General features: G+C 43.1%; 1 protein-coding gene across 1 annotated transcript in view; it reads left to right on the top strand.

The window, feature by feature from the left end:
• The window catches only part of EFR3A (EFR3 homolog A), a 111,737-nt gene that overhangs the window by 86,897 nt on the left and 3,246 nt on the right, over positions 1–21,594 (top strand). Inside the window, exons 17-22 of the mRNA XM_042780910.1 lie at positions 123–250; positions 3,092–3,142; positions 10,322–10,413; positions 15,833–15,881; positions 19,486–19,589; positions 20,502–20,551. Of these exons, the coding sequence (XP_042636844.1) occupies positions 123–250; positions 3,092–3,142; positions 10,322–10,413; positions 15,833–15,881; positions 19,486–19,589; positions 20,502–20,551 (474 nt within the window). The remainder of the gene's footprint in view (positions 1–122; positions 251–3,091; positions 3,143–10,321; positions 10,414–15,832; positions 15,882–19,485; positions 19,590–20,501; positions 20,552–21,594) is intronic.

Here is a 21,594-nt window from a genome sequence, read left to right as displayed (position 1 = left end):
GTGTAAGTAGTTTTTGTATTTAGAACATTAGAGTTTTTGCTCTGGAATGTTTTGCAGTTAACTTCATTTTGTCCAGTACTTTAAATAATAATACTGAATAATTGTTTTGATCAACCTGACAGGCTTCCAAAGTCTTTAGAGAAGCAAGACAAAACTTTGTATTTTCTGACTAATAAGATCGCGGAGTCACTAGGTGGAAGTGGGTACAGCGTTGAGAGGTTGTCAGTACCCTACGTACCACAAGTGAAAGGTAAGAGGAAGGCGGTTAGAACTCTTACGCTAACGACTGGTTATGTGTCAGCAGTTTCTCGCTGACCACATTAGCAGTGAGAATTAATCCTGCTATGTCCACTTGCTGCATCACAGCCCCGTTCAAATGCTTCCGAGTGTGTTCACTTCAGTTTTTCAGATCTGCCCTTGAAAACCTATAGCAGCTCTTTAAAGATGTGTGTATGAGTGGCAGATTGAGTCCTGGAGTGTTTATTACTGGTGAGAAGCTTATTATTACACTTAATAATAATAGGATTATACTTAAAGCAAAATGAGGGCTTTCCTCATTAAACAATATTGTATTCACAGAGATTGGTACAAGTTGTTTAATTAGTGATGCATCATTATTGAGCCTCATCAGTCAGGAGACTTTCATCATTTGGGAGGACAGATTGTTTCCTATCAGTCTGTTTCTTCATTTAATTCATCATGCCTGCGAACCTTTTAAGTTAGGGATATCTTTTTTCTCTGTGTACTGTCTATTTGCTTCTGTTTTTCCAATGCCTGATTATTCTTTTGTATTTCAGGGCAAAACTGCATGGTGTCTTGCCTTCAGTTTTCACTTAAAAAACCAAAAGAATTCTGGCTTATATTCTCATTTTATTTTATGACTATAAATACTTATGGATATTGTTAGGTTTTACTTATATTATACTTACCTATATACGTGTAAGTATTTATTTATAGAGTCATCAAATATGTCACATATATAACTCTAATTTGATACACTGTTGTTGTTGTTAAGTGCTGTGGAGTCTGTTCCGAATCAAAGTGACCCTGCGCACAACAGAACGAAACACTGCCCGGTTGTGCGCCATCCTCACAATCATTGTCATAGTCACTGTGTCTGTCCATCTCTTGAGGGTCTTCCTTTTTTTCACTGACCCTCTATTTTACTAAGCATGTTGTCTTTCTCCAGGGACTAATCCCTCCAGATAACATGTTCAAAGTAAATAAAATGAAATCTCAATATTCTCGAGTCTGAGGAGCATCCTGGCCATACTTCTCCAAGACAGATTTGTTCGTTCTTCTAGCGGTCCATGGTATGTTCAGTATTCTCCAATACCACAGTTTGAAGACAGCACTTTTTCTTCACTCTTCCATATTCATTGTTCAACTTTTGCATACTTACGAGGCAATTGAAAATACCATGGCTTTGGTCGGGTGTGCCTGAGTTCTCAAGGTGACATCTTTGCTTTTCAGTACTTTATAGAGGTCTCTTGTAGCAGATGTGCCCAATGCATAGGTCTTTTGAGTTCTTGACCTCGGCTTCCATGGATATTGATCGTGGATCTCAGTAAAATGAAGTCCTTCACAACTTCAGCCTTTTCTCCATTTGTCATGTTGTTACTATTTGGCCCAGTAGTGAGGATTTTTGTTTTCTTTATGTTGAAGTATAATCCATACTGAAGACTATAGTCTTTGATCTTCATCAGTAAGTGCTTCAAGTCATCTTCACTTTCAGCAAGCATTTGTTATATTGTAGACATCAAATATATGGTAGATACATAGTCATCAAATAAAATGAGAGTTTAAGATAGAAATTCCCTGATTTTAGTTTTTCAGTAAAAATTGAGTGTAAGGCACCATGCAGTTTTGCCTTGAAATAGAATAATTCAAGGCAATGGACAGAAGGAAATTACACAGTACTCAGAGAAAAAAAAAATACTCCTAAACGTAAAAGTTTGCAGGGTTGTTTACATAGCAAACAGTCTGTATTCTTCCAAATGTCAAGAGTCCTCATGGCATAATGGGTAAGCACTCAGCTGCTAACCACCAGGTTGGTGGTTCAAACCCAGCCTTCGACTCCAAAGGAGAATGACCTGGCAAAGTGCTCCTCTGAAAATTACAATCTAGGAAGGTCTGTGGAGTAGCTGTGCTCTGTCACTTGGGTCACTATGAGTTGACAGCATGTTAGCACCCAGCAACATAAATACCAAATATGCAGAATTAGTTCTTCTGTTGGGGACACCATTATACAGAGCTGACTGCACAAGGGCTCTAGATCAGACAAGACAATTTGAGTGATAATACTTTGTTTTACTCTTTGATAAAAGTATTTTTGTTGTTGCTTTACATCTTTTGTTGTTGTTGTCAGGTGCCATCGAGTTGCACCTGACTCACAGAGACCCCTCCTTGGGTTTCCAAGGCAGTATCACTACAGAAGTAGATTGCCCAACCTTCCTTCCGAGGAGCGGCTGGTGGGTTTTAACCGCCAGCCTTCTGGTTAGCAGCCAAGTGCCTTAGGCACTGTACTACCAGAGCTCCCTTACACCTTTAGTCTTTCTGAAGAAGTAGTGCCCAAACATGTTACCCGGGGTTTAGATTTTCCTGAACTTACTACACATGTCTACATGCTAAGTACTATCCAGCTCATATATTCATATATTCACTTTCACATAAATGTTTGCCTTGATTTTCTTCTGTAAAGTTTTAAAATGTAATGTTTTAATGTTTAGTTTTCTGGGCAGTGTGCCTTAGGACAGTTTAATATATAGAAATTTATGCTTAGATAATATTTCTGTAAGGGTACTGTTTGGCTTCAGTTAGATAATTTGCTGGATTAATCACTGGAAGTAGTCCAGTCTTTGTAGATAACACTGTCTTTCGTGCATTGTGGATCTAAAATCATACGCTTATTATAACGAGTTATTCATGACAGTCTGAAAGGTCACACATGTCTCTGCATTTTCATTTCTATTATGAGACGTTCTATTCTTCATGAATGCTTTGGAGAGAGAAAAGTGTTAGGAATAAAACACTGGTAGAGCTTTATAATTTAGGAGTTTTTAAAAATTTCATTCTTATGATTTGGATTTAGCTCTCTTTCCTTCAGGTAAAAAACCTCATAAACCCAGGCACAAGTCCAAAGGTAAATCCAGCATCAGTGTGGCCTCCCTTCCCCGCCCTTTTCCTCTAGGAGAAGAGCTTCATAAGTTTGCCTTTTAGAACACAGAGCCAGTGGCCTGTGTGTTTCATGTGGCTGTGAGCTTAGTTGGTGTTTGTATTCTCCCTTCCCGTAGCTGTGCTTATCTTTACACCTTTGCTACTTCCTGTTCCCTTTTTCATTAACCCTTACCCATTTTTTAGTGAGAGTTGCGGTAGCGTTTTAAGCGGTAGTGGTTTGCTCTTCATTTCTTCCCGTCCTTGAAGAATCTGTGTCACTCTCTTAGTCCCCGTCTCTCACCGGCTGGGAGAATTCTGAGCATCACTGTGCACATTTTATCTCTAACTGCATAGAAATCCCTAGGCAGGAATAAGACTTTAGAGTTATGATGACTTGGGTAGTTTAGAACCAGTCTGTGACATGTGTTTCTGTCTTAATGCAGGAGTCAGGGAACAGTGACGTTATGACACAATCAGTTACCGAATTTTCCTTTTACTATAACCTTCAGAGGTTTATTTCAAAAATTAAGAGATTTAAGAAGAGTATGTCAAAGCAGAAAGCACAATGTGTTCAGTGTTTTGGGTGTGAGGCGTGTACCCATGATTGTAACAATACTAGTTGGCATTTATTATGCACTAGTGGTGTACCAGGTACTGTGATAAGAGCTTCATGTTCATTTTCTCATTTAATTGTTAAAATCGTCTGGTGAAGAAGGAGCATCATCCTTGTTTACAGATCTAGATAGTGAGGTTAATTAGGTGGCACTGTTCTCAGTACCTGCTTTTCCTGTTCAGTTCGGTAGATGCCTAATAAACGATGGGATTTGTTAACTGTTTTTCATGGCCTATTTATTTAGACTCAATAGATTATTTAAGATTTTTTTCCCCCTATTTATTCCACAAACCTTTACTAAGTGCCTGCTGTATATCAGGCTCTCTTGTGACTTTGGAGATAGATTAAAAAGAAGTTATGATACAGTCCCTAGCCACAAGGATTAAAATCTTGTGAGGAACACAGAGGAATCCTTGACTGACAGTGACAACTGGTTATTAAGAAAGAGTAATTGTTTGCCTGATGTTTATATACAGCAAGTAGTCAGTAAATGTCACCTGAGGATTTCATTTTCCTTTTATGTCTAATCAGCCTACAGTTCAATGAATAGTTTATGTGTTGTTGTTGTTGTTGTTGTTGTTATGTGCCCTCAAGTCGGACCCAACTCATAGCGACCCCTCCTTGGGTTTCCGAGGCAGTATCCCTACAGAAGTAGATTGCCCTATCTTCCTTCCGAGGAGCGGCTGGTGGGTTTGAACCACCAGCCTTCTGGTTAGCAGTCAAGTGCCTTAGGCACTACGCTACCAGAGCTCCCAGTTTATGTGTAGGCACGTATTAATGCCACGCTTCAGGAGCCACAGCAGTACCTCTCAGCTGGGTCATTCACAAGGACCAGTGGCTTCATCAGCGTGTGTGTCGTGATTGTAGAAGTTCAGGGTCCCAAGGCATGCTGGGAGATTTTGATCAGGGCTGTCTTCAAGGAGGAGAAATCCCTGAGCTGAGCCCGAAGCAAGTGCTAGGCAAGTGAACCGTGTTCCATGCAGAAGTAACAGCATGTGTGAAGGAGTGGAGGGAGACAAGACATGATGTTACGTGATATGCTGAGAGAATCAGTATAAAGTCAGCCCACTGCAAGTGAGTGGGTGAGAGGATTGGGAATTGTAAAGCCAGGCTAACTAGTTTGAACTTTGCCCTGAAGCAGTGAGGAGTCATGGAATGACAGGGGGTGATGTAATCAGAGTTGTGTTTTTCAAATACTATCAGGTTGCAGTTTGGCAAGAAGGAGAGGTGACCCCATGGATGTCTTTTCAGTAATCCACACGAGAGATGACCATGGCTTCTCTAAGGAGGTAGTGGTAGGAATACAGGGAAGTGGGTAGATTCTAGAAAACTTTCAAGAGAGAATCTGTAGGCTGTTGATTAGTTTGGGGAGAGAAGGAGAGCATGTAAGGTTTGTCGGGGTTTCTGACTTGGGCACTTGGGTGATGGTACAACAGCAAGTGCAAGCAAGGATCACGTGTTCCTTCATGTTCCGGAGCGGTGTGTGTTAGAGATGGAGGATGTGACTGGGGTTAAGTGAAGGAAAACGGGAGGATTCATTTCAGACGTGACTGTCTGCTGTTACTGTGGAAGCTGGGACAGTAAGGGGTGGAGTTTTTATTACTAGACATGAATATAAGAGAGTGGCTCTTCGGAGGGGTCAGCCGCTTGCTGAGGGTCTCTGCTAGTGGACCATTTGACCAAAGCTCTGAAGGCAGTTTAAGTAAGGGTTGGATTTTTCTGTGAGAGTTTAGAGGTAATGAGCAATTTGAAATCACAGCAGAGGGGATTTTGCTAAAGCCTTCAAGGAAAATGACTTCTCAAAGTGAAGGAGTAAAGAGAATGAAAACTCAGACGATGCTGGAGGATCCCCTTTTCCTTTCGAGTGGGCCTGTTGGGATGAGCCTGGGAGCCTGCTCCCCAGAAGCTGTTAGAATGTCAAAGGGACTGTAAGGTGGTGTGAGCTTGGGGGAGGTGGAAGGGGGAAGGAGGAGAGCCTTGGTAAAGAGAAAGGTAATTTGTTACACACGGCTGAAGTACAGGCATTGATCAGTTAAGACCTTTGGCTTTTGCTGGAAGGAAGCATTACAGTTACTTGTTCTGGTTCTGCTGTCACTGTCTTGAGGAGCAGTGGGGGCAGTGGTGTAGTGTAGTCTATGAAAAGCTTCCTAACAGGGGCAGGAAGCACAGGGACACATGTCAAGATGAGTTCTTTTACAATGAACTCAAAACTGAACACAGCCTATAAAGTAGTACAGAGTCACTTACATCTTAGAAATCTGCAGATCGTCTCCAAAGCGACCACTTGTTGCCGTTGCAGATCAGCTGCATGGGTGAATCGTGTAGATTGAAAAGGGGTATTGACGGCACAGCTGCCGATCTCGCTGAGCCAGGAACCACGGCCCGTGTCTCGGTGGCTCAGAGTCAGGAGTTTGATGTGATCTCACTGCAGTCTGCCTTTGTGACCTTGAGCTGCTGCTTAATTAGGGATTCTTAGTCTCCATATGTCAGACAAGGACCGACTCCTCAGCCATTTTGCTGAAATGGGATGAATATATATGTGAAAGTTCTTTAAAATCTAGAAAATATATGGAAATGTAAGAATTTATTTCAGTGTCCTAATTTCCCGGTTGTCTTTGAATTTTCTTGATTTGTCCTGTTGGATAAAGGCATTTATGCCATGGATACCTTTATCAGTCCCCGCTTATCAGATACTTTCATGTATAAATCTGATCTCTCCTTTTTTGGAAGGGGTAGGAGTGCAAGTTTTGTTTGTTTTGAAATTATACCATGCTTATTATCTTGACTTTTCCTTCCATACTCCAATGCAGTTTGTATTAGGGTTTTCATTCTGTGAATACACAGTTCATTCTAGATGAATTTTGTGTAAAAGCAAAAAGTATATCCATATGAGTAGTACAAGAATCAAATGATGACATTTTGAATTTTGTGTGGAGGTAAATGGCCTATGAATTTTCACTATGTCCCAGTTACGTTTTCAATAGCCCCAAATACGTTTATGATTGCTATACACAGTTAAGTCAGTCCCTGTATCTGAATGCAGTTCCTGTGTTTTTGTATGGTATGGCTACACTGTATAGAACATTACGTGGGGAATTACCTAGTGTAACGCTGCCCATCCTTGTATTCACACTGTTTTCTCTGTGGTTCTTTAGGTGTCAGGATGCATGAGTCTGTGAGGGAAACCCAGATCCACCAGGTGGCAGCACGATGTCACAGAAGGCAGTTAGGCATAATTCCATTGCTTCTAAAATGCAGGTCCTCTTGCACAGTTAGGAACCAGGCCCAGCATGGTTACTGTATGAACAACACATGTAAGAGGCAGAGACGTAGGAGGCCTGAGAAAACGGACAGGTATAAGGTGAGGAGGGTCCAGTGCTCTCCCACCCAAGGAAGGCTGGCCACCAGGGCTGCGCGTGGCAGACAGGCTGAGCCGTGATGATGTCGAAATTCTCTGGAGCCCCAGGACAGTGCAGTGCCCAGGCTGCCGTGAGGCCACGTCTCAGTGGACGTGAAACAGCAGGTCAGGAATACAGCCAGCCGGCCGAAGGGAGCAGTGGCATCAGGTCCTGTAAGATCTTTAGAGCTTTGATGGAGATGTACAGGATGTCTGATTAGAGTGGCGCCTGGTCTTTCCTGCGGTCACCCATAAGCAGGTGATCACGTAAGTGAGAAGGAAGAAGAAGTTCCGAGAAAAGAGTGGTAGTGTTTGCCTTGAGTTTTATGTTCTTCCCTTTAGGGTGCCCAGTCTGTCTTCTCTGAGGTTACCTTTCTTCTCTGCCTGCTCTGGTCCCTGGCCGCCGTCCCACTGACGCGGCCCCTGTGGCCCTCGCCCAGCCCATGCCTCTCTTGTGCAGCTCCGTCTCAGCCTCCACTTTGCCTCCTCCTGCAGCCCTTGGTGCCCTGCCCCAGACATTCAGTGTGGGACTCGGCTTTTGCTTATTCCTCCCTTGAGTGCTTAGACGACCTTGAAAGTTCACCGGCTTAGAGGCTGAAGGTGGGTCGGCAGCGAGGAGCTCAGACTCCTCCGTAGCCGTCCCACTGATGCCGTCGTGTTTGGTAATTTGTATCAAATCGTGATCTTGAAGGAAAAACAAAATACAGGGTCCTGATTACCTCAAAGGAGCCCTGGGGCTGCAGTAGTTCAGTCACCACTTGGCTGCCTACTGAAAGGTATGCAGTTTGAGTTCACCAGCGGCTTAGAGGGAGAGAGAGCTGGAGATCTGTAGCCGTAAAGGTTACAGCCTAAGAAGCCCTATGGGGAGTTCTGCTCTGTCTCAAGGGTCACTGTGAGCCAGAATTGATGGCGGCAACAGGAAGGAGAGATTAGTTTAGGAATAACCACATGCAGAAGATCAAACATTTTCAGCCTGAAAACCCCAACTAAACAATGTGCAGTCTGTGTTTTCTCTGTCCCCCCAGCCTTCCTGCAGTAGAGCCTAAGTAACTCCTGCCTGGTGATACAGACAGTCACTGGTATTTCCTGTATGGCTGGGGAGAAAGCATGGTCATTTACATGACTGTGGTACAAGGCCTTGTGGGTGCTTGAAGGCTGATACAAGGGATGCTCAGTTACAACTGATAATGAATTTCTGTAGCTCAGAAGAAAGAAGAACAAGTAGAAATAATTGGAGAGAGAGTTAAGATTTTTAGGAAGCTATATAATGTTCAAGCAGGCCTTCAAGGATAAGAGTGTTTTGGAGAATGGGGGCAAGTGAGAAACAGTAGGTCCCTAAGTATTCCAGTGGGCATCCCTGTTGGTAGGAACACATGGAAGGCAGGTGTGCCAAAGTGTGATCGGAGATCAGACAGCGGGCACGTGCGTGTGAGCATAAGATAAATGAGGGAGTGGTTACTCCCTGAGTTACTGTTGGTAGGATCTGATCCTTTTAATTCAGCAGGTGATGGGGAGCATGGGATTTGGGGAGTAGTGTGTTAGTTTTCAGAAGGAAGGTTGGGCAGTCTACTTCTGTAGTGATACCGCCTCGGAAACCCAAGGAGGGGTCGCTGTGAGTTGGATCCGACTTGACAGCCGTGAGTGTGTTTTTTTGTTTTGGTGTTAGTTTTAAGAAGCCTAAGATGGAGGTATAAGGTGAATGTAAGACAATGTCTGGAGATCACTGTACTTTTAATAGTCACTGCTGGGGAGGGGCAAGGTTGCTGTAGCACGTAGTGGACAGAGGCCGAGGCTGCTGCTGGCCATCCTGCAGTGTGTGGGCTAACCCTCCACACCGAGTATCATCTGGCCCAGAATGCCACTGGGGCCAGCGTTGAAGAACTAGGTTATTCCACGGTAACAAACAACCCCATATTCTTAGTGGCTGTCACAGTCAGGACTTCTTTTCTACTCATTCAACCCATGCATTGGGGTTGGCTGGCAGTCCTGCTTCCCTCGTCTGGAGCAGCCATTGTCTGCAGCATCACCCTTACACTGTTGGCCAGAGCCAGTTCATAGACCCTCCTACCCCAGAGAGATGAGGAATTGCAATCCTGCCATTTGCCCAGACAGGGACCAAGTACACTGATGAAAAGCTTCAATTACTCTCAAGGGAGGCTACCTGGGACCAGAAGAGAAGTCTGTGGGAGAAGCTGGCTTCTTCCTCTACATCAGGCATCTCTCAGTTCAGCAGGCTCTACCTCTGCAGTAGAGGAAAATTACAGTGTGTACATAATGGGATTGGAAGGCGATGGAGTGTTGCCCGATTATGAAGTGGCTTAGTGCTGCCAGACCAAGACTCTAGACCTAACCTTTGCACCTGTTGGGAACATTGCAGGTGTGTCTGGATATTGAGTTGCTTAGCTCTTCAGGTAGCTAGGCAGGGACTGGGCAGTGAGAGGCTGCAGTGGGAGCAGCCTTTGCTGTTGCTGTCTGTTTTCTGTACATGCACGATCATTGTATGTATGTGCCACGCTGTGAAAAACTCGGGGAGCTCCTTGGTTGTCGGTGGACTTAGTTCACAGAAAAGGAACAACTCTAGTTGCGGTGTGGGGGCTGAATTGGGAGGGAGAGCTGTAGTCGGACTAGTTAGGGAGCTGTCTTGAGAGTCTAGATAAGAAATAATGAAGGTTTCTGAGTGATGGCACTCCTGAAAATGAGCGGGGTGGACGGAGATGCAGATGAACTAGCGACGTGGAGGCTCGTGGCACTTAGGCAAAGTGTGTCAGAATGCTCTCAGGGGTGGGATTGTAATTGCAGGCACTGTGGGATTTGTGGTGGTGGTGGTGGGATGTGTGTATAGTGTGGTGTTTGTGTGTGTTGAGTGTGTGAAACTCTCAGCAGTTGTTGGTGTTGCTGTTCTAAATGCCCTGTTTTGGAGAATGAAAAACTGTCAGCCTTCTTTCAGTCCACTCCATACATTTTATTTTGCAGTCTGCATCATGAAATTTTAAAGTCTAAGAACATGCTGCTTTATATATCTAGAGCCAAAAGGACAAACTGCCTTAATTTTCTGAAAGCTTTTGAAATCTGAAAGAGGTAGAGTTTAGCAGTGAGAACCAGCACACTGTTCCTCCCTAGCGAATAACTGGAGAACAAAACAATTTTCGTTTTAGATGAAGATCGACTTTCTAGAAGAAAAAGTATTGTGGACACTGTATCCGTCCAGGTGGATATCCTGCCCAGCAACGCTCATTCTGATGACATGGTAAGTTGTGTGAGTTTATGCCTCAAAGTGGACGTCTTTGAACAAATGTTTTTGTTCTTGCACAGTTTAAAGCAGGAAAGTCACAAGTCCTAAATTATCCCATAATCAACTGCATTGTTAAATGAATATAATAAATTCAGCCTTGAACTTATTTATAATTTATTTTACTGAACTCATTTTGGCTGTCTAGAAAGATTCATAAACTTGATGTTATACGTTATAATATTAGATTTCATGTTGTAGTTCGGGGGGGACCTTAAAGGAACTGTAAAACAACCAAGTAACATTTGTTTCATAAGTAAGAAATGTTACAAGAGTCAGGCCTATTTTTAAGGATTTAAGAAACATAATTTATGGGAATTAATGGTATTAGATCTTCTCATATGAACCCAGAAGCTCATCTCTGCTTCCAGAGCATGTTCACACTTCACCTATGAGGGGTAATGGTACCATTTTGGATAATAAGCATAATGAGTTTCATGCAACTTAGGCTGGGTCAAGGAACTGTGTACTTTTGAAGGATTGTGATTTACTCAACGCATCATTTAGTTAACACTCCCCTCCTGTTTATAAATAGAGCACAGGAGTGTCCTCTCCCAAGTTACTGAAGAAAGTACAGCCAGTGTTCTCAGACTTATGCACACACAGCACCAGAGACTTTCATGATGGTCAAATAAAAACGCCCACATGCCAACCTGTCAAGTCAGCCCCTGTGCTTCATCCATTCTTTGACCCCCTGGGCCTTCCGTGATTTCTCTGTGGTGGTGGCACTGTTAGGTGCTATCAGGTCAGCTGCAGCTCATAGAGACCCTGTGCGACAGAGTGAAACACTGGCGGGTCCTGCCGCATCCTCACAGTCGCCGCCTGGTGCAGCAGAAATCCTGGAAGGAGTACCCGTGTCATGGGGGGAAGGGCGGTCTGAGTCCATGCTTCCCCATGCTCCTGTCTCCTGCCCACCTCTACCAGTTAGTCTGTCTTCAGGAATCCAAACTAATTGGTGGCCAAGGTTCCAACTCACTACTATATTTTCTGTGAGGATCCACTCTCCATTATGGAAAATTAATCAGTTTATTAAGAGATTATCAGAAGAATTCCATGAGTATTGAACAGACAGTGATCACTTTGAAGCTGAAGTTGGGCTTCAGGGCTAGTTCACGTCTCAACCCAATTGAAGGCTCGAGAACAGCCATCTTCCCTGGATTCGCCTGCTCCTTGAAGCTGTTTCAGTTCATACACTCCTCATTAGTAAGAGCTGCTGTCATTTAGTGATTATGTGTTATTTAAGGGAAGAAATTCATCCCGAGACTAAGTTTATAGATTCTTAGTTTGTTAAGAGTGTAATGTATTTTATTGACTAGCATATTCTGTTCTCCTTTTGTTGACTGTTTTATTTCTTTCAAAAATATACATATAGACAGACTCAGTCTGTTTTGGTAAAAGGAATTGATAAAACATCTGTATAAAACGTTAATGTAGGGGGAACATTCTTGAGCATGGATAAACTCTCAGTACCATCGAGTCATTTCCGACTTATAACGACCCCCTTTGGGTTTCCGAGGTGGTAAATCTTGGTGGAAGTAGATTGCCCAGTCTTCCTTCCACGGAGTGGCCGGTGAGTTTGAACCTCTAGCCTTCTGGTTAGCAGTCAAATGCCTTAGGCACTATGCCGCCAGAGCTCCTTTGAACATGAATATTACATTAAAGCTTCGTTAGTATATTTAACTTCTTAGAAGTCCTATTTGTTGTTTTTCGCTGGTTATACCTCTAAGTCTCCAGTCAGTGAGGCTGTCACTGAGCATCTGGAAAGTTACATTGGCAGCAAGTTTAGCTGAATACACTGGAGTGGCTAGCTCCCTTACCAATATGGAGTCAGTGCATGCTTCCCAGACGTCTCTTTAGATGGCAGCAGACAGGACAACGTGACCTTCTGGGCAGCAGCTAATGAATTCATTAATCTCATAGCATGGATAGCAGAAAGTAGCATTGGTTAGATATTCACCAGTTAATAGTGGAACAAAATGTCAACCTGTGTATTAGTATAGTTTTTAAACAATGCATCACATAACAAAAATCCCTTAAAGAGAAATATGGCTCTTGTATCTGGTCACAATTATTTGAAATTTTATATATATAATCCCAGGTGTCTTCTGAGAGGTCTGGTTTTTAGAGTGAATAATTTAAAAGAGAGTCAGGAGCATATTTAGATGGAGACTGTCCCAGGCTGCTCTTCTCCCTCGATATCCTCGGATTCCTGCCTCACTCTGCTAAAGCCCTGCTCCGCTGGAGGTGTGCAGTGCCGAACATCTGTAATTCATACCTGAGCTCACCATGAATCGCTCAGTGAACTTTTTCTAAATGTTGCCATAGATACATAGGTAAAGTTGCCTGATTTAAATTAAGGTATTCAAGAAGATAAATAACCAAAAGAGACTTTTCTTCACTCCCCAAGTTAAAATTACCAGCTTAAATAATAAAATAAGGCTTTTTGTGCGTAATCTCTTATACAGGCAGTCCTTGACTTAACAACAGGGTTCCATTCTGCCAAGTCTGTTGTAAGTCACTTCTGACCTCAGTTATAAATACCTCTTTTTTAGTTCTTGTTTTTTGTTATTACTGCCTCTGTTACCAGTGTCTTTATAAATCCAGTCTTCATTGCTCTGCGTCAGTCATAGCAGTGAAGTCAGAGCTGGATGGCTGTGGGGCACATATGCAGTTCGGTTGTGGTGCACCACTGCTTAGAGCTGAACATCCCACCTTCTGTCCATCAGAACATTCATGCTGACTCCATTGTAGACCAGCCCCAGTTTACTGTACGGCGATGTTCTTCACAGTAAATCTTACCCTTGAACATCTGCAGGTGAGCTTTTGGGAGGCTTGGATTCCCCAATTTCCTTGTTGCACCCTTTTCGTTGTTTTTTTTTCTTATTTTTCGGTTTTCCCCAAAAAAAAAAAAAGAGTCGTCATAAGTACAGTTCATTGGTTCATAGTAACCCAAGCACGTCGTAAGTCAAGGACTACACGTATGTGCAGAATTGATATGGGTGAAACCTTACATTGGCATTCAGTCATTTTCTGTAGAAGGTAATAGTGCTTGATTATTTGCTGGGAATTGATGAGAGATGACATGTATAAAATTTGAGTACCTATTAAATTTTTCTTTATACAAATTTAAGTTACTGGTTGGCTGAAAAGAATCGTTGTTTAATCTAGGACAAATAACAGATCTTTTTTTATACATACTCCTGCTTTCCAAATACAGCTGAAGAAGCCAGTATGTATGCTATCAAAACACAGAAGCTGTCATGAAGTCCGTGTTAGTCAACCTGCTGTGCTAGATGCTGTAAACCTACTAAGTAATCAGTGAAGTGACATAGCAACTACTCTGATTGGAAAAAGATGAGTAGCCGATTTCATGCAGACCCAGGGACATGATACAGTTTGTGTTAGAGTGACTGGTCACACAGCAGTCACAAATACTAAAATGAACTTTGGAATTTTTTCAGAGCAGAGCCTCATTTCAGGTGCTGCCTCTTGCCCACACATCCAACACAGCTTACCTTTCTCCCGGAGTTGGAACCGGTGGCATTTTGGTTGACCACCACATGAAATCAGTGGCTTGTGTTTCGCAGCTACAGTGTATGAAAAGTATGATTCATTAAACTTAGTTTAAAGCAATTTTGTTTGGCTTCTTTTTTTAAAATAAGATTCACTAAAGGGAAGAGTGGGAGACAAGATTGGAGCCAAATGATAAAGTTTTCTCACCAGGCTGAGGAATGATAGTGTGTGGTTTGGTAGGAAGGTGGTAAACTCTTGGCAAAGAACATTTGGGCAAAGTCTTTATCAGCTGTGCTCTCATAAAAGGAGTCTCTGAGAAGTGGGGCCGGAGTGTGACTGGAGGTAGAAGATGGCTGGGAGATCCTTGGAATGGTGCACACTTGAAGTATCAAGGAACTGAAAGAGAGTAGCCAGGGTGGGGATGAAGAAGAGGAACAAACGTCAGGAGCAATCCTGAGGTGGAATGGGTAGGATCCACATGAGACTCGGGGACAAGAAAAAGGAGGTTGGAGGGAAAAGGGAAGGGAGGCAGACAGAATGACTTGGAGGTGTTTGGTGCTGGACGAAGGCGCCATGATTCCCGCGTACTGAGCAACAGGACCAACTGGGAGAGCGGGTCTGTAGGGGGAGTACTTCAGCTGCTTACTGCTCTGGCGTTAAATAGGTAGTCAGTGAAAATGCTCGGTGACAGGCGCGCTGGCCTTCTAACTCCTGCCATGTGCTTTCTCCTGGGTTAGGGCTGCCTCTCAGAACTAAAGCTCGTAGCCAGTCCTAAGAACAGTGGTGCGGTGTCTTTTCATTGGAGTATTAGATTTCTTCTGGGTATAAATAATTGACTGACTGGAGCCTGATCTTGTGTGTCTGCTCCAAATACCTAGAACAGAGCAGCGGATGGTTCCCGAGCATAATCTGACTTCAGCTAGGAATGGGCGCCCTCGGTAGAAGCCCTCAGCTGCTGGAGCCCTGCCGCTGGGTTTCCAGCTAAGCCTTTGTGTTACGGAGCAGCCAAGGTGCAGAGTGCGACGCATTTTGCTTTCATTAATCCTGCTGCCTTGATTTAGCAAAAGAAGGCCCTGAGCTAAAACTGGCTATGACCAGACTCCCAGGCAGCTACTCACGTATCTTTTCTTAATTTTTTTCAGAGATACTGTAGTGGATGGATGCATTATTTCTTCTGAAAATGTGCTGGTGCCACAAAATACGGCTTTTTTTTTTTAACCTTAAAGCAGTTGGTTTCATACCTTTTAGATACCTAAAATCAAGAGAAAGATTTGAGGTGTAGGAGTATTAGTGGGGGACCTCAGAAGATCCAAATTACGCTCATCGCAGGATGTTGATTAACTGTTCTTACTGAATACATCCCAAAGTAGCGATTCTTTTGAACCACTCAAAGTCTTAGATTATTTCGTTTTTGATATGTAAACTACATGTGGTACCAAAATTAGAGAGGCTGTGGCGTACTTGGTACCCCTTTATCATGTGGATAAAAGTCCATCTATGCATAACCCCCGCCTGGCTATTGCCAAGCACCCTTCACTTCTGAAGAGGAGCTCTTCCAGGGGACCTCAGGCTGCTTGCAAGGCCGATTCCTGGCAGTTGGGTTCTGTCTTCCGGGGGTGGTTGGGCTGCGCTGCGCTCGACACTGCTCTGTTGATCTGTGTCCGGAAACCGCTGTAGTCAGGCCGTTGTTCAAACCAGTGGAAGGTGGAGATTGTATGGCGGTGTGGAGTGCAGTCGCAAATCAAGCGACACGAAGAAGGAAAATAAAATGCTGGCATTCTCAGCTGACTTGTGACTAGCTGAAGGTATTCCTGATGTTGACCTTTCTTAATTCTTTCTTTTACTTAAAATCACTTTTCTCTAGGTTAGTAACACTGAAGAAATCACCTTTGAAGCATTGAAGAAGGCAATTGGTGAGATTTTTGTATTTACTGAGCTCTCCTCGTCTTTTCCCAGCTCATCTTTGTCTTGTGTTTGTTTCGGTGCCAGGGTACAGAGAGATGTCAAGGAGGAGGAGAGAAACACTGTTGGTTTCTGTATAAACACATAGTTGATTCAGCTACGTGCTTTAGACTGTCCCTTGTCTTATTGCACCATAGGTAATTTTTTTCCTTTAGACAGACTGACGTTTCTAGAGCTGTGAAAGCAGACAGACGTTGTCTTAACGCTCCCCCTGTTCGAAGCCAGGATTCTGGTAATCTTGACTCTATAGGCTGCATGAATCTGGAAGTAAATAAAGACTGGAGGAATAGGCCACACACTTTGTTTCGTAGAAGAGCTGTGAGCATGAGAATTCTGAAGAATAGTGAGGAAACGGCATGGACTGGGTTTAGGCAGCACACAGGAGTGTAAGTAGAGGTTGGTTTGTAAGGAGGTAAGAGGAGGAAGCTGAGATAGTTAGCAGGCTTCTGAGGAAGTGAGGTCGATGCCACCAGGGTACATGACTTTTCCAATTATGATATGTACCGTGCTACAAAACCTAGCCTTCCTGGACAAATATTTTTACTTGAAACCCTTAGAGGATATTTTGTTCCTGTAACACAACATCAAATACACCAAAGTAGAACTAATTCCGCTCAGGGAGCATTTTGAATACCCTTATGTGTGCGATACTTTGAGGCCTTTAAAGACTGAGAAGATGCTGAGGAGTTTCCAGGTGAAGGCAGCGGTTCTTCCGGTGTGGTTCTGCGGAGCCTGGGGGCCTGCAGGAGACTCCTCCAAGGGATCCTGAGACTCGCTCATTTCAGACTCCTCCAAGGGATCCTGAGACTCGCTCATTTCATCACAGGCTGAGCCAAGAGTTGCCCTTTTCACGTGTTGATGAATGAAGGCGGCAGCACCGCATGCGTGGTCGTCATTCCTCCGCACACACTCGCAGCTAAACGAGGGAAGCAAAGTTCACTTCACGGTGTCCTTGAGGAAGCAGTGTGCATTGTGAACTTCACTAGCTCTCCACCCGTGAGCACGTGCCTTTTCAGTGTTCTGTGTGATGAATGGGAAGTGCACGTAACACACTTCAGGGACCGTGTGGAGTCGCACACTGAATTCACTTGTTTTACATGGAACACTGTTTTTTATTAAATAATAATAATAAAACAATAGAAATGACAGCCTATGGTATTTGGCAGACACATTCTCAAAAATAAATAAAGTGGGTCTGTCATTTCAAGGGCATGATAAAATGAGCACTTTGGAACAAAAATTGGAATTTTGGGACTTGTATCTGCCACTTGCATACAAAACAAAACTCACTGCCGGGGAGTTGGATCTGACTAATAGGGACCCCTCCTTGGGTTTCCAAGGCAGTATCACTACGGAAGTAGATTGCCCACTCTTCCTTCTAAGGAGTGGCTGGTGGGTTTGAACCGCCAGCCTTCTGGTTAGCAGTCAGATGCCTTAGATAGCTCTCCAAAATTGAAAGACTTGTCTAAAGAGATCAGTGGGGATAATCACAGATGTGATTTTTAAAATCTGTTTGATAATGAACTATCTTACTTGGAAAATCCATATATGTCAGCGAGCCTGAATTCTAAATGACCACTGTATGGAATCATGCCTGACCACAAGATCTGTTCAAAGGGTGAAAGAGACTACTGGGTTTTAATGTAATAATACCAGAAGGCCACGAACAAGGTCTCAGATTCCTGCGAACTTTGTAGAGCCACCACTTGTCAGGCTGTCTTGTGATATCAAAGAAGAGTGTCCACAGTTCTCTGAAAAGGTTTAAAATACCTTTTCCAATGCAGACCTTTCTGAGACTGAGTTTTCTTTATCTACTTCAGTTAAAACGGCATAGAGTTGACTGTTGCAGAAAGCACGTTCCAGCTGCTGTTATACCTGACAGTAAAGACACTGGCCCACCTATAAAACAGTGCCACCATTATCTCACTTTTTCAGTTTTGGAAAATACATTTTCCATTTTCCTGTTTTTCCACTGAGTAGAATTCATTTATGTCAACATGTGGCAGGTTTGTGCTTTTTTTCAGTTTCTCAGGGAGGGTAGTGGTAGTTCAGTGGTAGAGTTCTCGCCTGCCACGTTGGAGACCCAGGTCTGAGTCTGAGCGATGTACTTCGATGCAGCTCAGCTCACCTGTCAGCGGAGGCGGGTGTGCTGCTCTGAAGCTGGGCAGGTTTCAGTGCAGCTTCCAGACCAAGTGGGACTGCGAAGAGGGCCTGGGCTCTGCCTCCAAAACCCAGCCCGTGAAAACCCTGTGGGTCACAACAGGCCAACCCAACTACATGGAGCCACTGTAGTAAGCTGGGGGCCGATAACAGCACATTCCAAGGTGGCAGATACTGGTAGATAATGACACACAAGACCGAAAACTGTCTGGTTTTCTCAGTGATTTTTAAGAATATAAAGGAGTCCTACAACCACAAAGTTCGAGCATACCTGGTCACATGCACGAAAGCGGAGTTGCTGCCTGCAGCCACGTTGAGGTGGGAGTGTTCTCTTCAGAGTTTGAGTTCTTCAAGACCAGGGATGTGTGCCTCTGCCTGTCCACATCTTCCTCCGTCCTGGACTGATTTAAATATTCCTGTTTTCTGCGTGGCCCCTGGCACATTTGAGCTCTGAAACACTGTCTAGTGGACAGTAGAGGAGTGACCATCAGTTTGCATTATAGTCATTCACAAGGCCATAAAATGTTCAGCTATGTTAGTGTACCACGATTTCAAAGGAAAAATATTAATGCCCATTTCCTTTCTACCTGCTGTTTCTGCTTCATAAAACTAGCTAACTTTTACCTACTGTTTCTTTAACCTGCCTTGTTTAAAGAACCTTGACTGTAACACACTGCCTTTGTCCTTTGGAATTCACAAGGGGGAAGAAACTTGAAAAATCACTGAGTTGTTGCAGTAGTCCGTCAATGGATAAATTGGGAATTAGCCTCCTTTGGGAACTCTTAAGTGACCAGAAATAGTGGCATCAGAAAGACAGACATTGCTTATTTTTCGGTGCCACAAACATTGACCATTAACATATGATGTTAATATGAAAAGTGGTTTTTCAAATTGTGGCAGATATGTTGAAGAGACCAAGACAAGGCAGTGTGGTTGCACGTGACCTGTGTACCTCAGGTACTTCAGTACCAAGATCCCAGCGTCACAAGCAGTACAGTTAGTGGCTTGTATATGCAAGGGCACCATGTTTAATACAAGAGTTTCCCTCAGGAAGGCCCTGAAGGTGTTTGACTTGCAGGAAGTTATGTTTGTACTTTTTTTGGGACAAGACACAAAGGCTGTCTGTGAAAGAGGGTCATGTGCAGTGTCACTCTAACCCTGTTAGAATGCCGTGTGTGTATGCATGTGCACATGTCCATGCACATGGACTTTCTGGCCTCAAATAAGACATCTCAGGATCTCAGGAACGTGTGCTTTTTACTTTGTTCACCTTGGAAAGTAGTGCTATAAATTGCTCCACTTTCTGGCTTATGGCTCATTTGCTCGTATGGTCACTGGCAGAATTTTATAAAGCTGTGCGTTCCTTATAACGTGACTTTGTGAACCCTTCTGTAGATACCAGTGGAATGGAAGAACAGGAAAAGGAGAAGAGACGCCTTGTAATAGAGAAATTCCAGAAAGCACCCTTTGAAGAAATTGCAGCACAGTGTGAATCCAAAGTAAATGAACAAAAGGGGAAGGGGGTGTAGGTGGGGTTTGATTTTGTGGAATCTCTTTCTTGGAAATTGCTTGGTAGGTTCCAGGCCTTGGGCAGATTAGAACAGAAGGAAATATGTCGGACAGGGCCTGGAACCTCTGAAGGTGTAGCTGTGAACCCCAAATACTTCCTCTGTGTAATGTCAGCTGTTAAAATGGCCGGTCCCAAACTAAACGTTGATGCTACTGCTGCTTTGGCATTTTTCCCTCAGCATTTTTCAGTGATCTTGCTGCCGGTTTTATTTCTGTGTGTATGCTTCTTGGTAAAGCAGTGAGACTCTAGGAGAGAGGACAAAGAGAAATCTTAGATTAAGTTCCAATATGAGACAGATAAAGCTAAAACATTCAAGCTTTCTATATGATCAGCTGAAGAGTTAGTTATATCTGCTCATTTAAATTACATTTATATTGTTATACGTAACTGGAAAATAATAAATCTTAATGTCTTATTTATACAGTGCGGGTATAACAGAAATACCACTAAGGAGTGGCTTTAACAAACAGAAATTCATTTTCTCACAGTTTAGGAGGCTAGAAGTCCAAATTCAGGGCGACAGCTCTAGGGGAAGGTGTTCTTTGTCCACTCTGGAGGAAGGTACTGTCTCTGAGTCTCTGCTCCTGGGCGATGTTCACATGGCTTGCCATTGTCTCTTCCCCAGTCTTTTCTTACTAGCTTGAGTTTAGTATCTTTTATGTCTCAAAAGAGATGACTTCAAGATGCACCCTACACAAGTCCTGTCTCATTAACATGACAAAGGTAACCTGTTCCCAAATGGGATTGTAACTACAAGCACAGAGGTTAAGATTCACACAGATGTTTTGGGGGGATACAGTTCAATCCATAGCACTTAATGTTGTATTTTTGTCTTTTGCAGGCAAATTTGCTTCATGACAGACTTGCTCAAATATTGGAACTCACCATACGGTAAGGGTTTTGTTACTACAACAATAACACAACAATAGCAAAATGTAAATATTAGACTTCTGTACATTTGCAGCTGATTATGCTTAAGTTGTGTGCTTCCCTTTAGCCTGTGGTGGGTGAACTCAGGACCGTACAGGTGCATCTGTGTCTCAGTGGTTCTGCTTGTAGATGGGATCTGGTACCGTTTCTTTTCCAGGTATCTTTTGGCTCTTCTGCCTTCTCTCTTTCGATTGTTCGTTCCTTCATAATGGTCCTATAAGGAAATCTGGGTAATTTGAAGACCCACATTTTAATACTATGTTTAACCAGGAGGTTGCCCATATCAGACCATTTTCACCTACAAAAGCTACAATTAAATGTAGCTAAACCTCCTGTCACTTTCCACGTATCAGGAACAAGACAAGCATGTTTACTCTCACCATTTCTGTCCAGCATTGTTTAGGAAGTCTTAGCCTGTGCAATAAGGCAAGAAAAAAGAATATGAATATAAAGATTGGCAAGGAAGAAACAAAACTGTCTACACAAATGATATGTATGTGAGAGTCTAAGGAATGTACTCCCTCCCCCAAAAAAAGAAACCTACTAGAATAAATGAAGTTAGCAAGGTCACTGGATTCAAGGTCAGTGTTAAAAAATCAATTGTATCTCTTTATGTTAGCAGCAAACAGTTGGAGAATCAAGTTTGCAAGCATGCTATACTGTAGCATAAAAGAGTAAAATATCATCCATAAATTGCACAGTACATACTACCTGTTATCAACACAAAAGATTGCAAAGAGAAATTAAATATCTAACTAAAGACATATACCATGTTCATGGATTGAAAGATTAAATACTCTTTACATGCTGTTTCTCCCCAGATTGATCTGTAGCTTTAACAGAATCTCAATCAAAATCCCACCCAACTTTTTGTGTAGAAATTGATGAATGATTCTATAATGTGCAGGCATCCTTCAGATATATTATGTGTTCGGATCCAGACCACTGCCATAAAGCGAGTATCCCATAACGCAAGTTGTGTGAATTGTTTTGATTCCCTAGTG

This window comes from Orycteropus afer, unplaced genomic scaffold (genome assembly GCF_000298275.1).
Source record: "Orycteropus afer afer isolate SDZICR_OR568_19922 unplaced genomic scaffold, OryAfe1.0 scaffold00069, whole genome shotgun sequence".
NCBI classification, from domain to species: Eukaryota; Metazoa; Chordata; class Mammalia; order Tubulidentata; family Orycteropodidae; genus Orycteropus; species Orycteropus afer.
The sequence above is the reverse complement of the archived record's forward strand: the minus strand, read 5'-3'. Positions and strand labels throughout refer to the sequence as shown.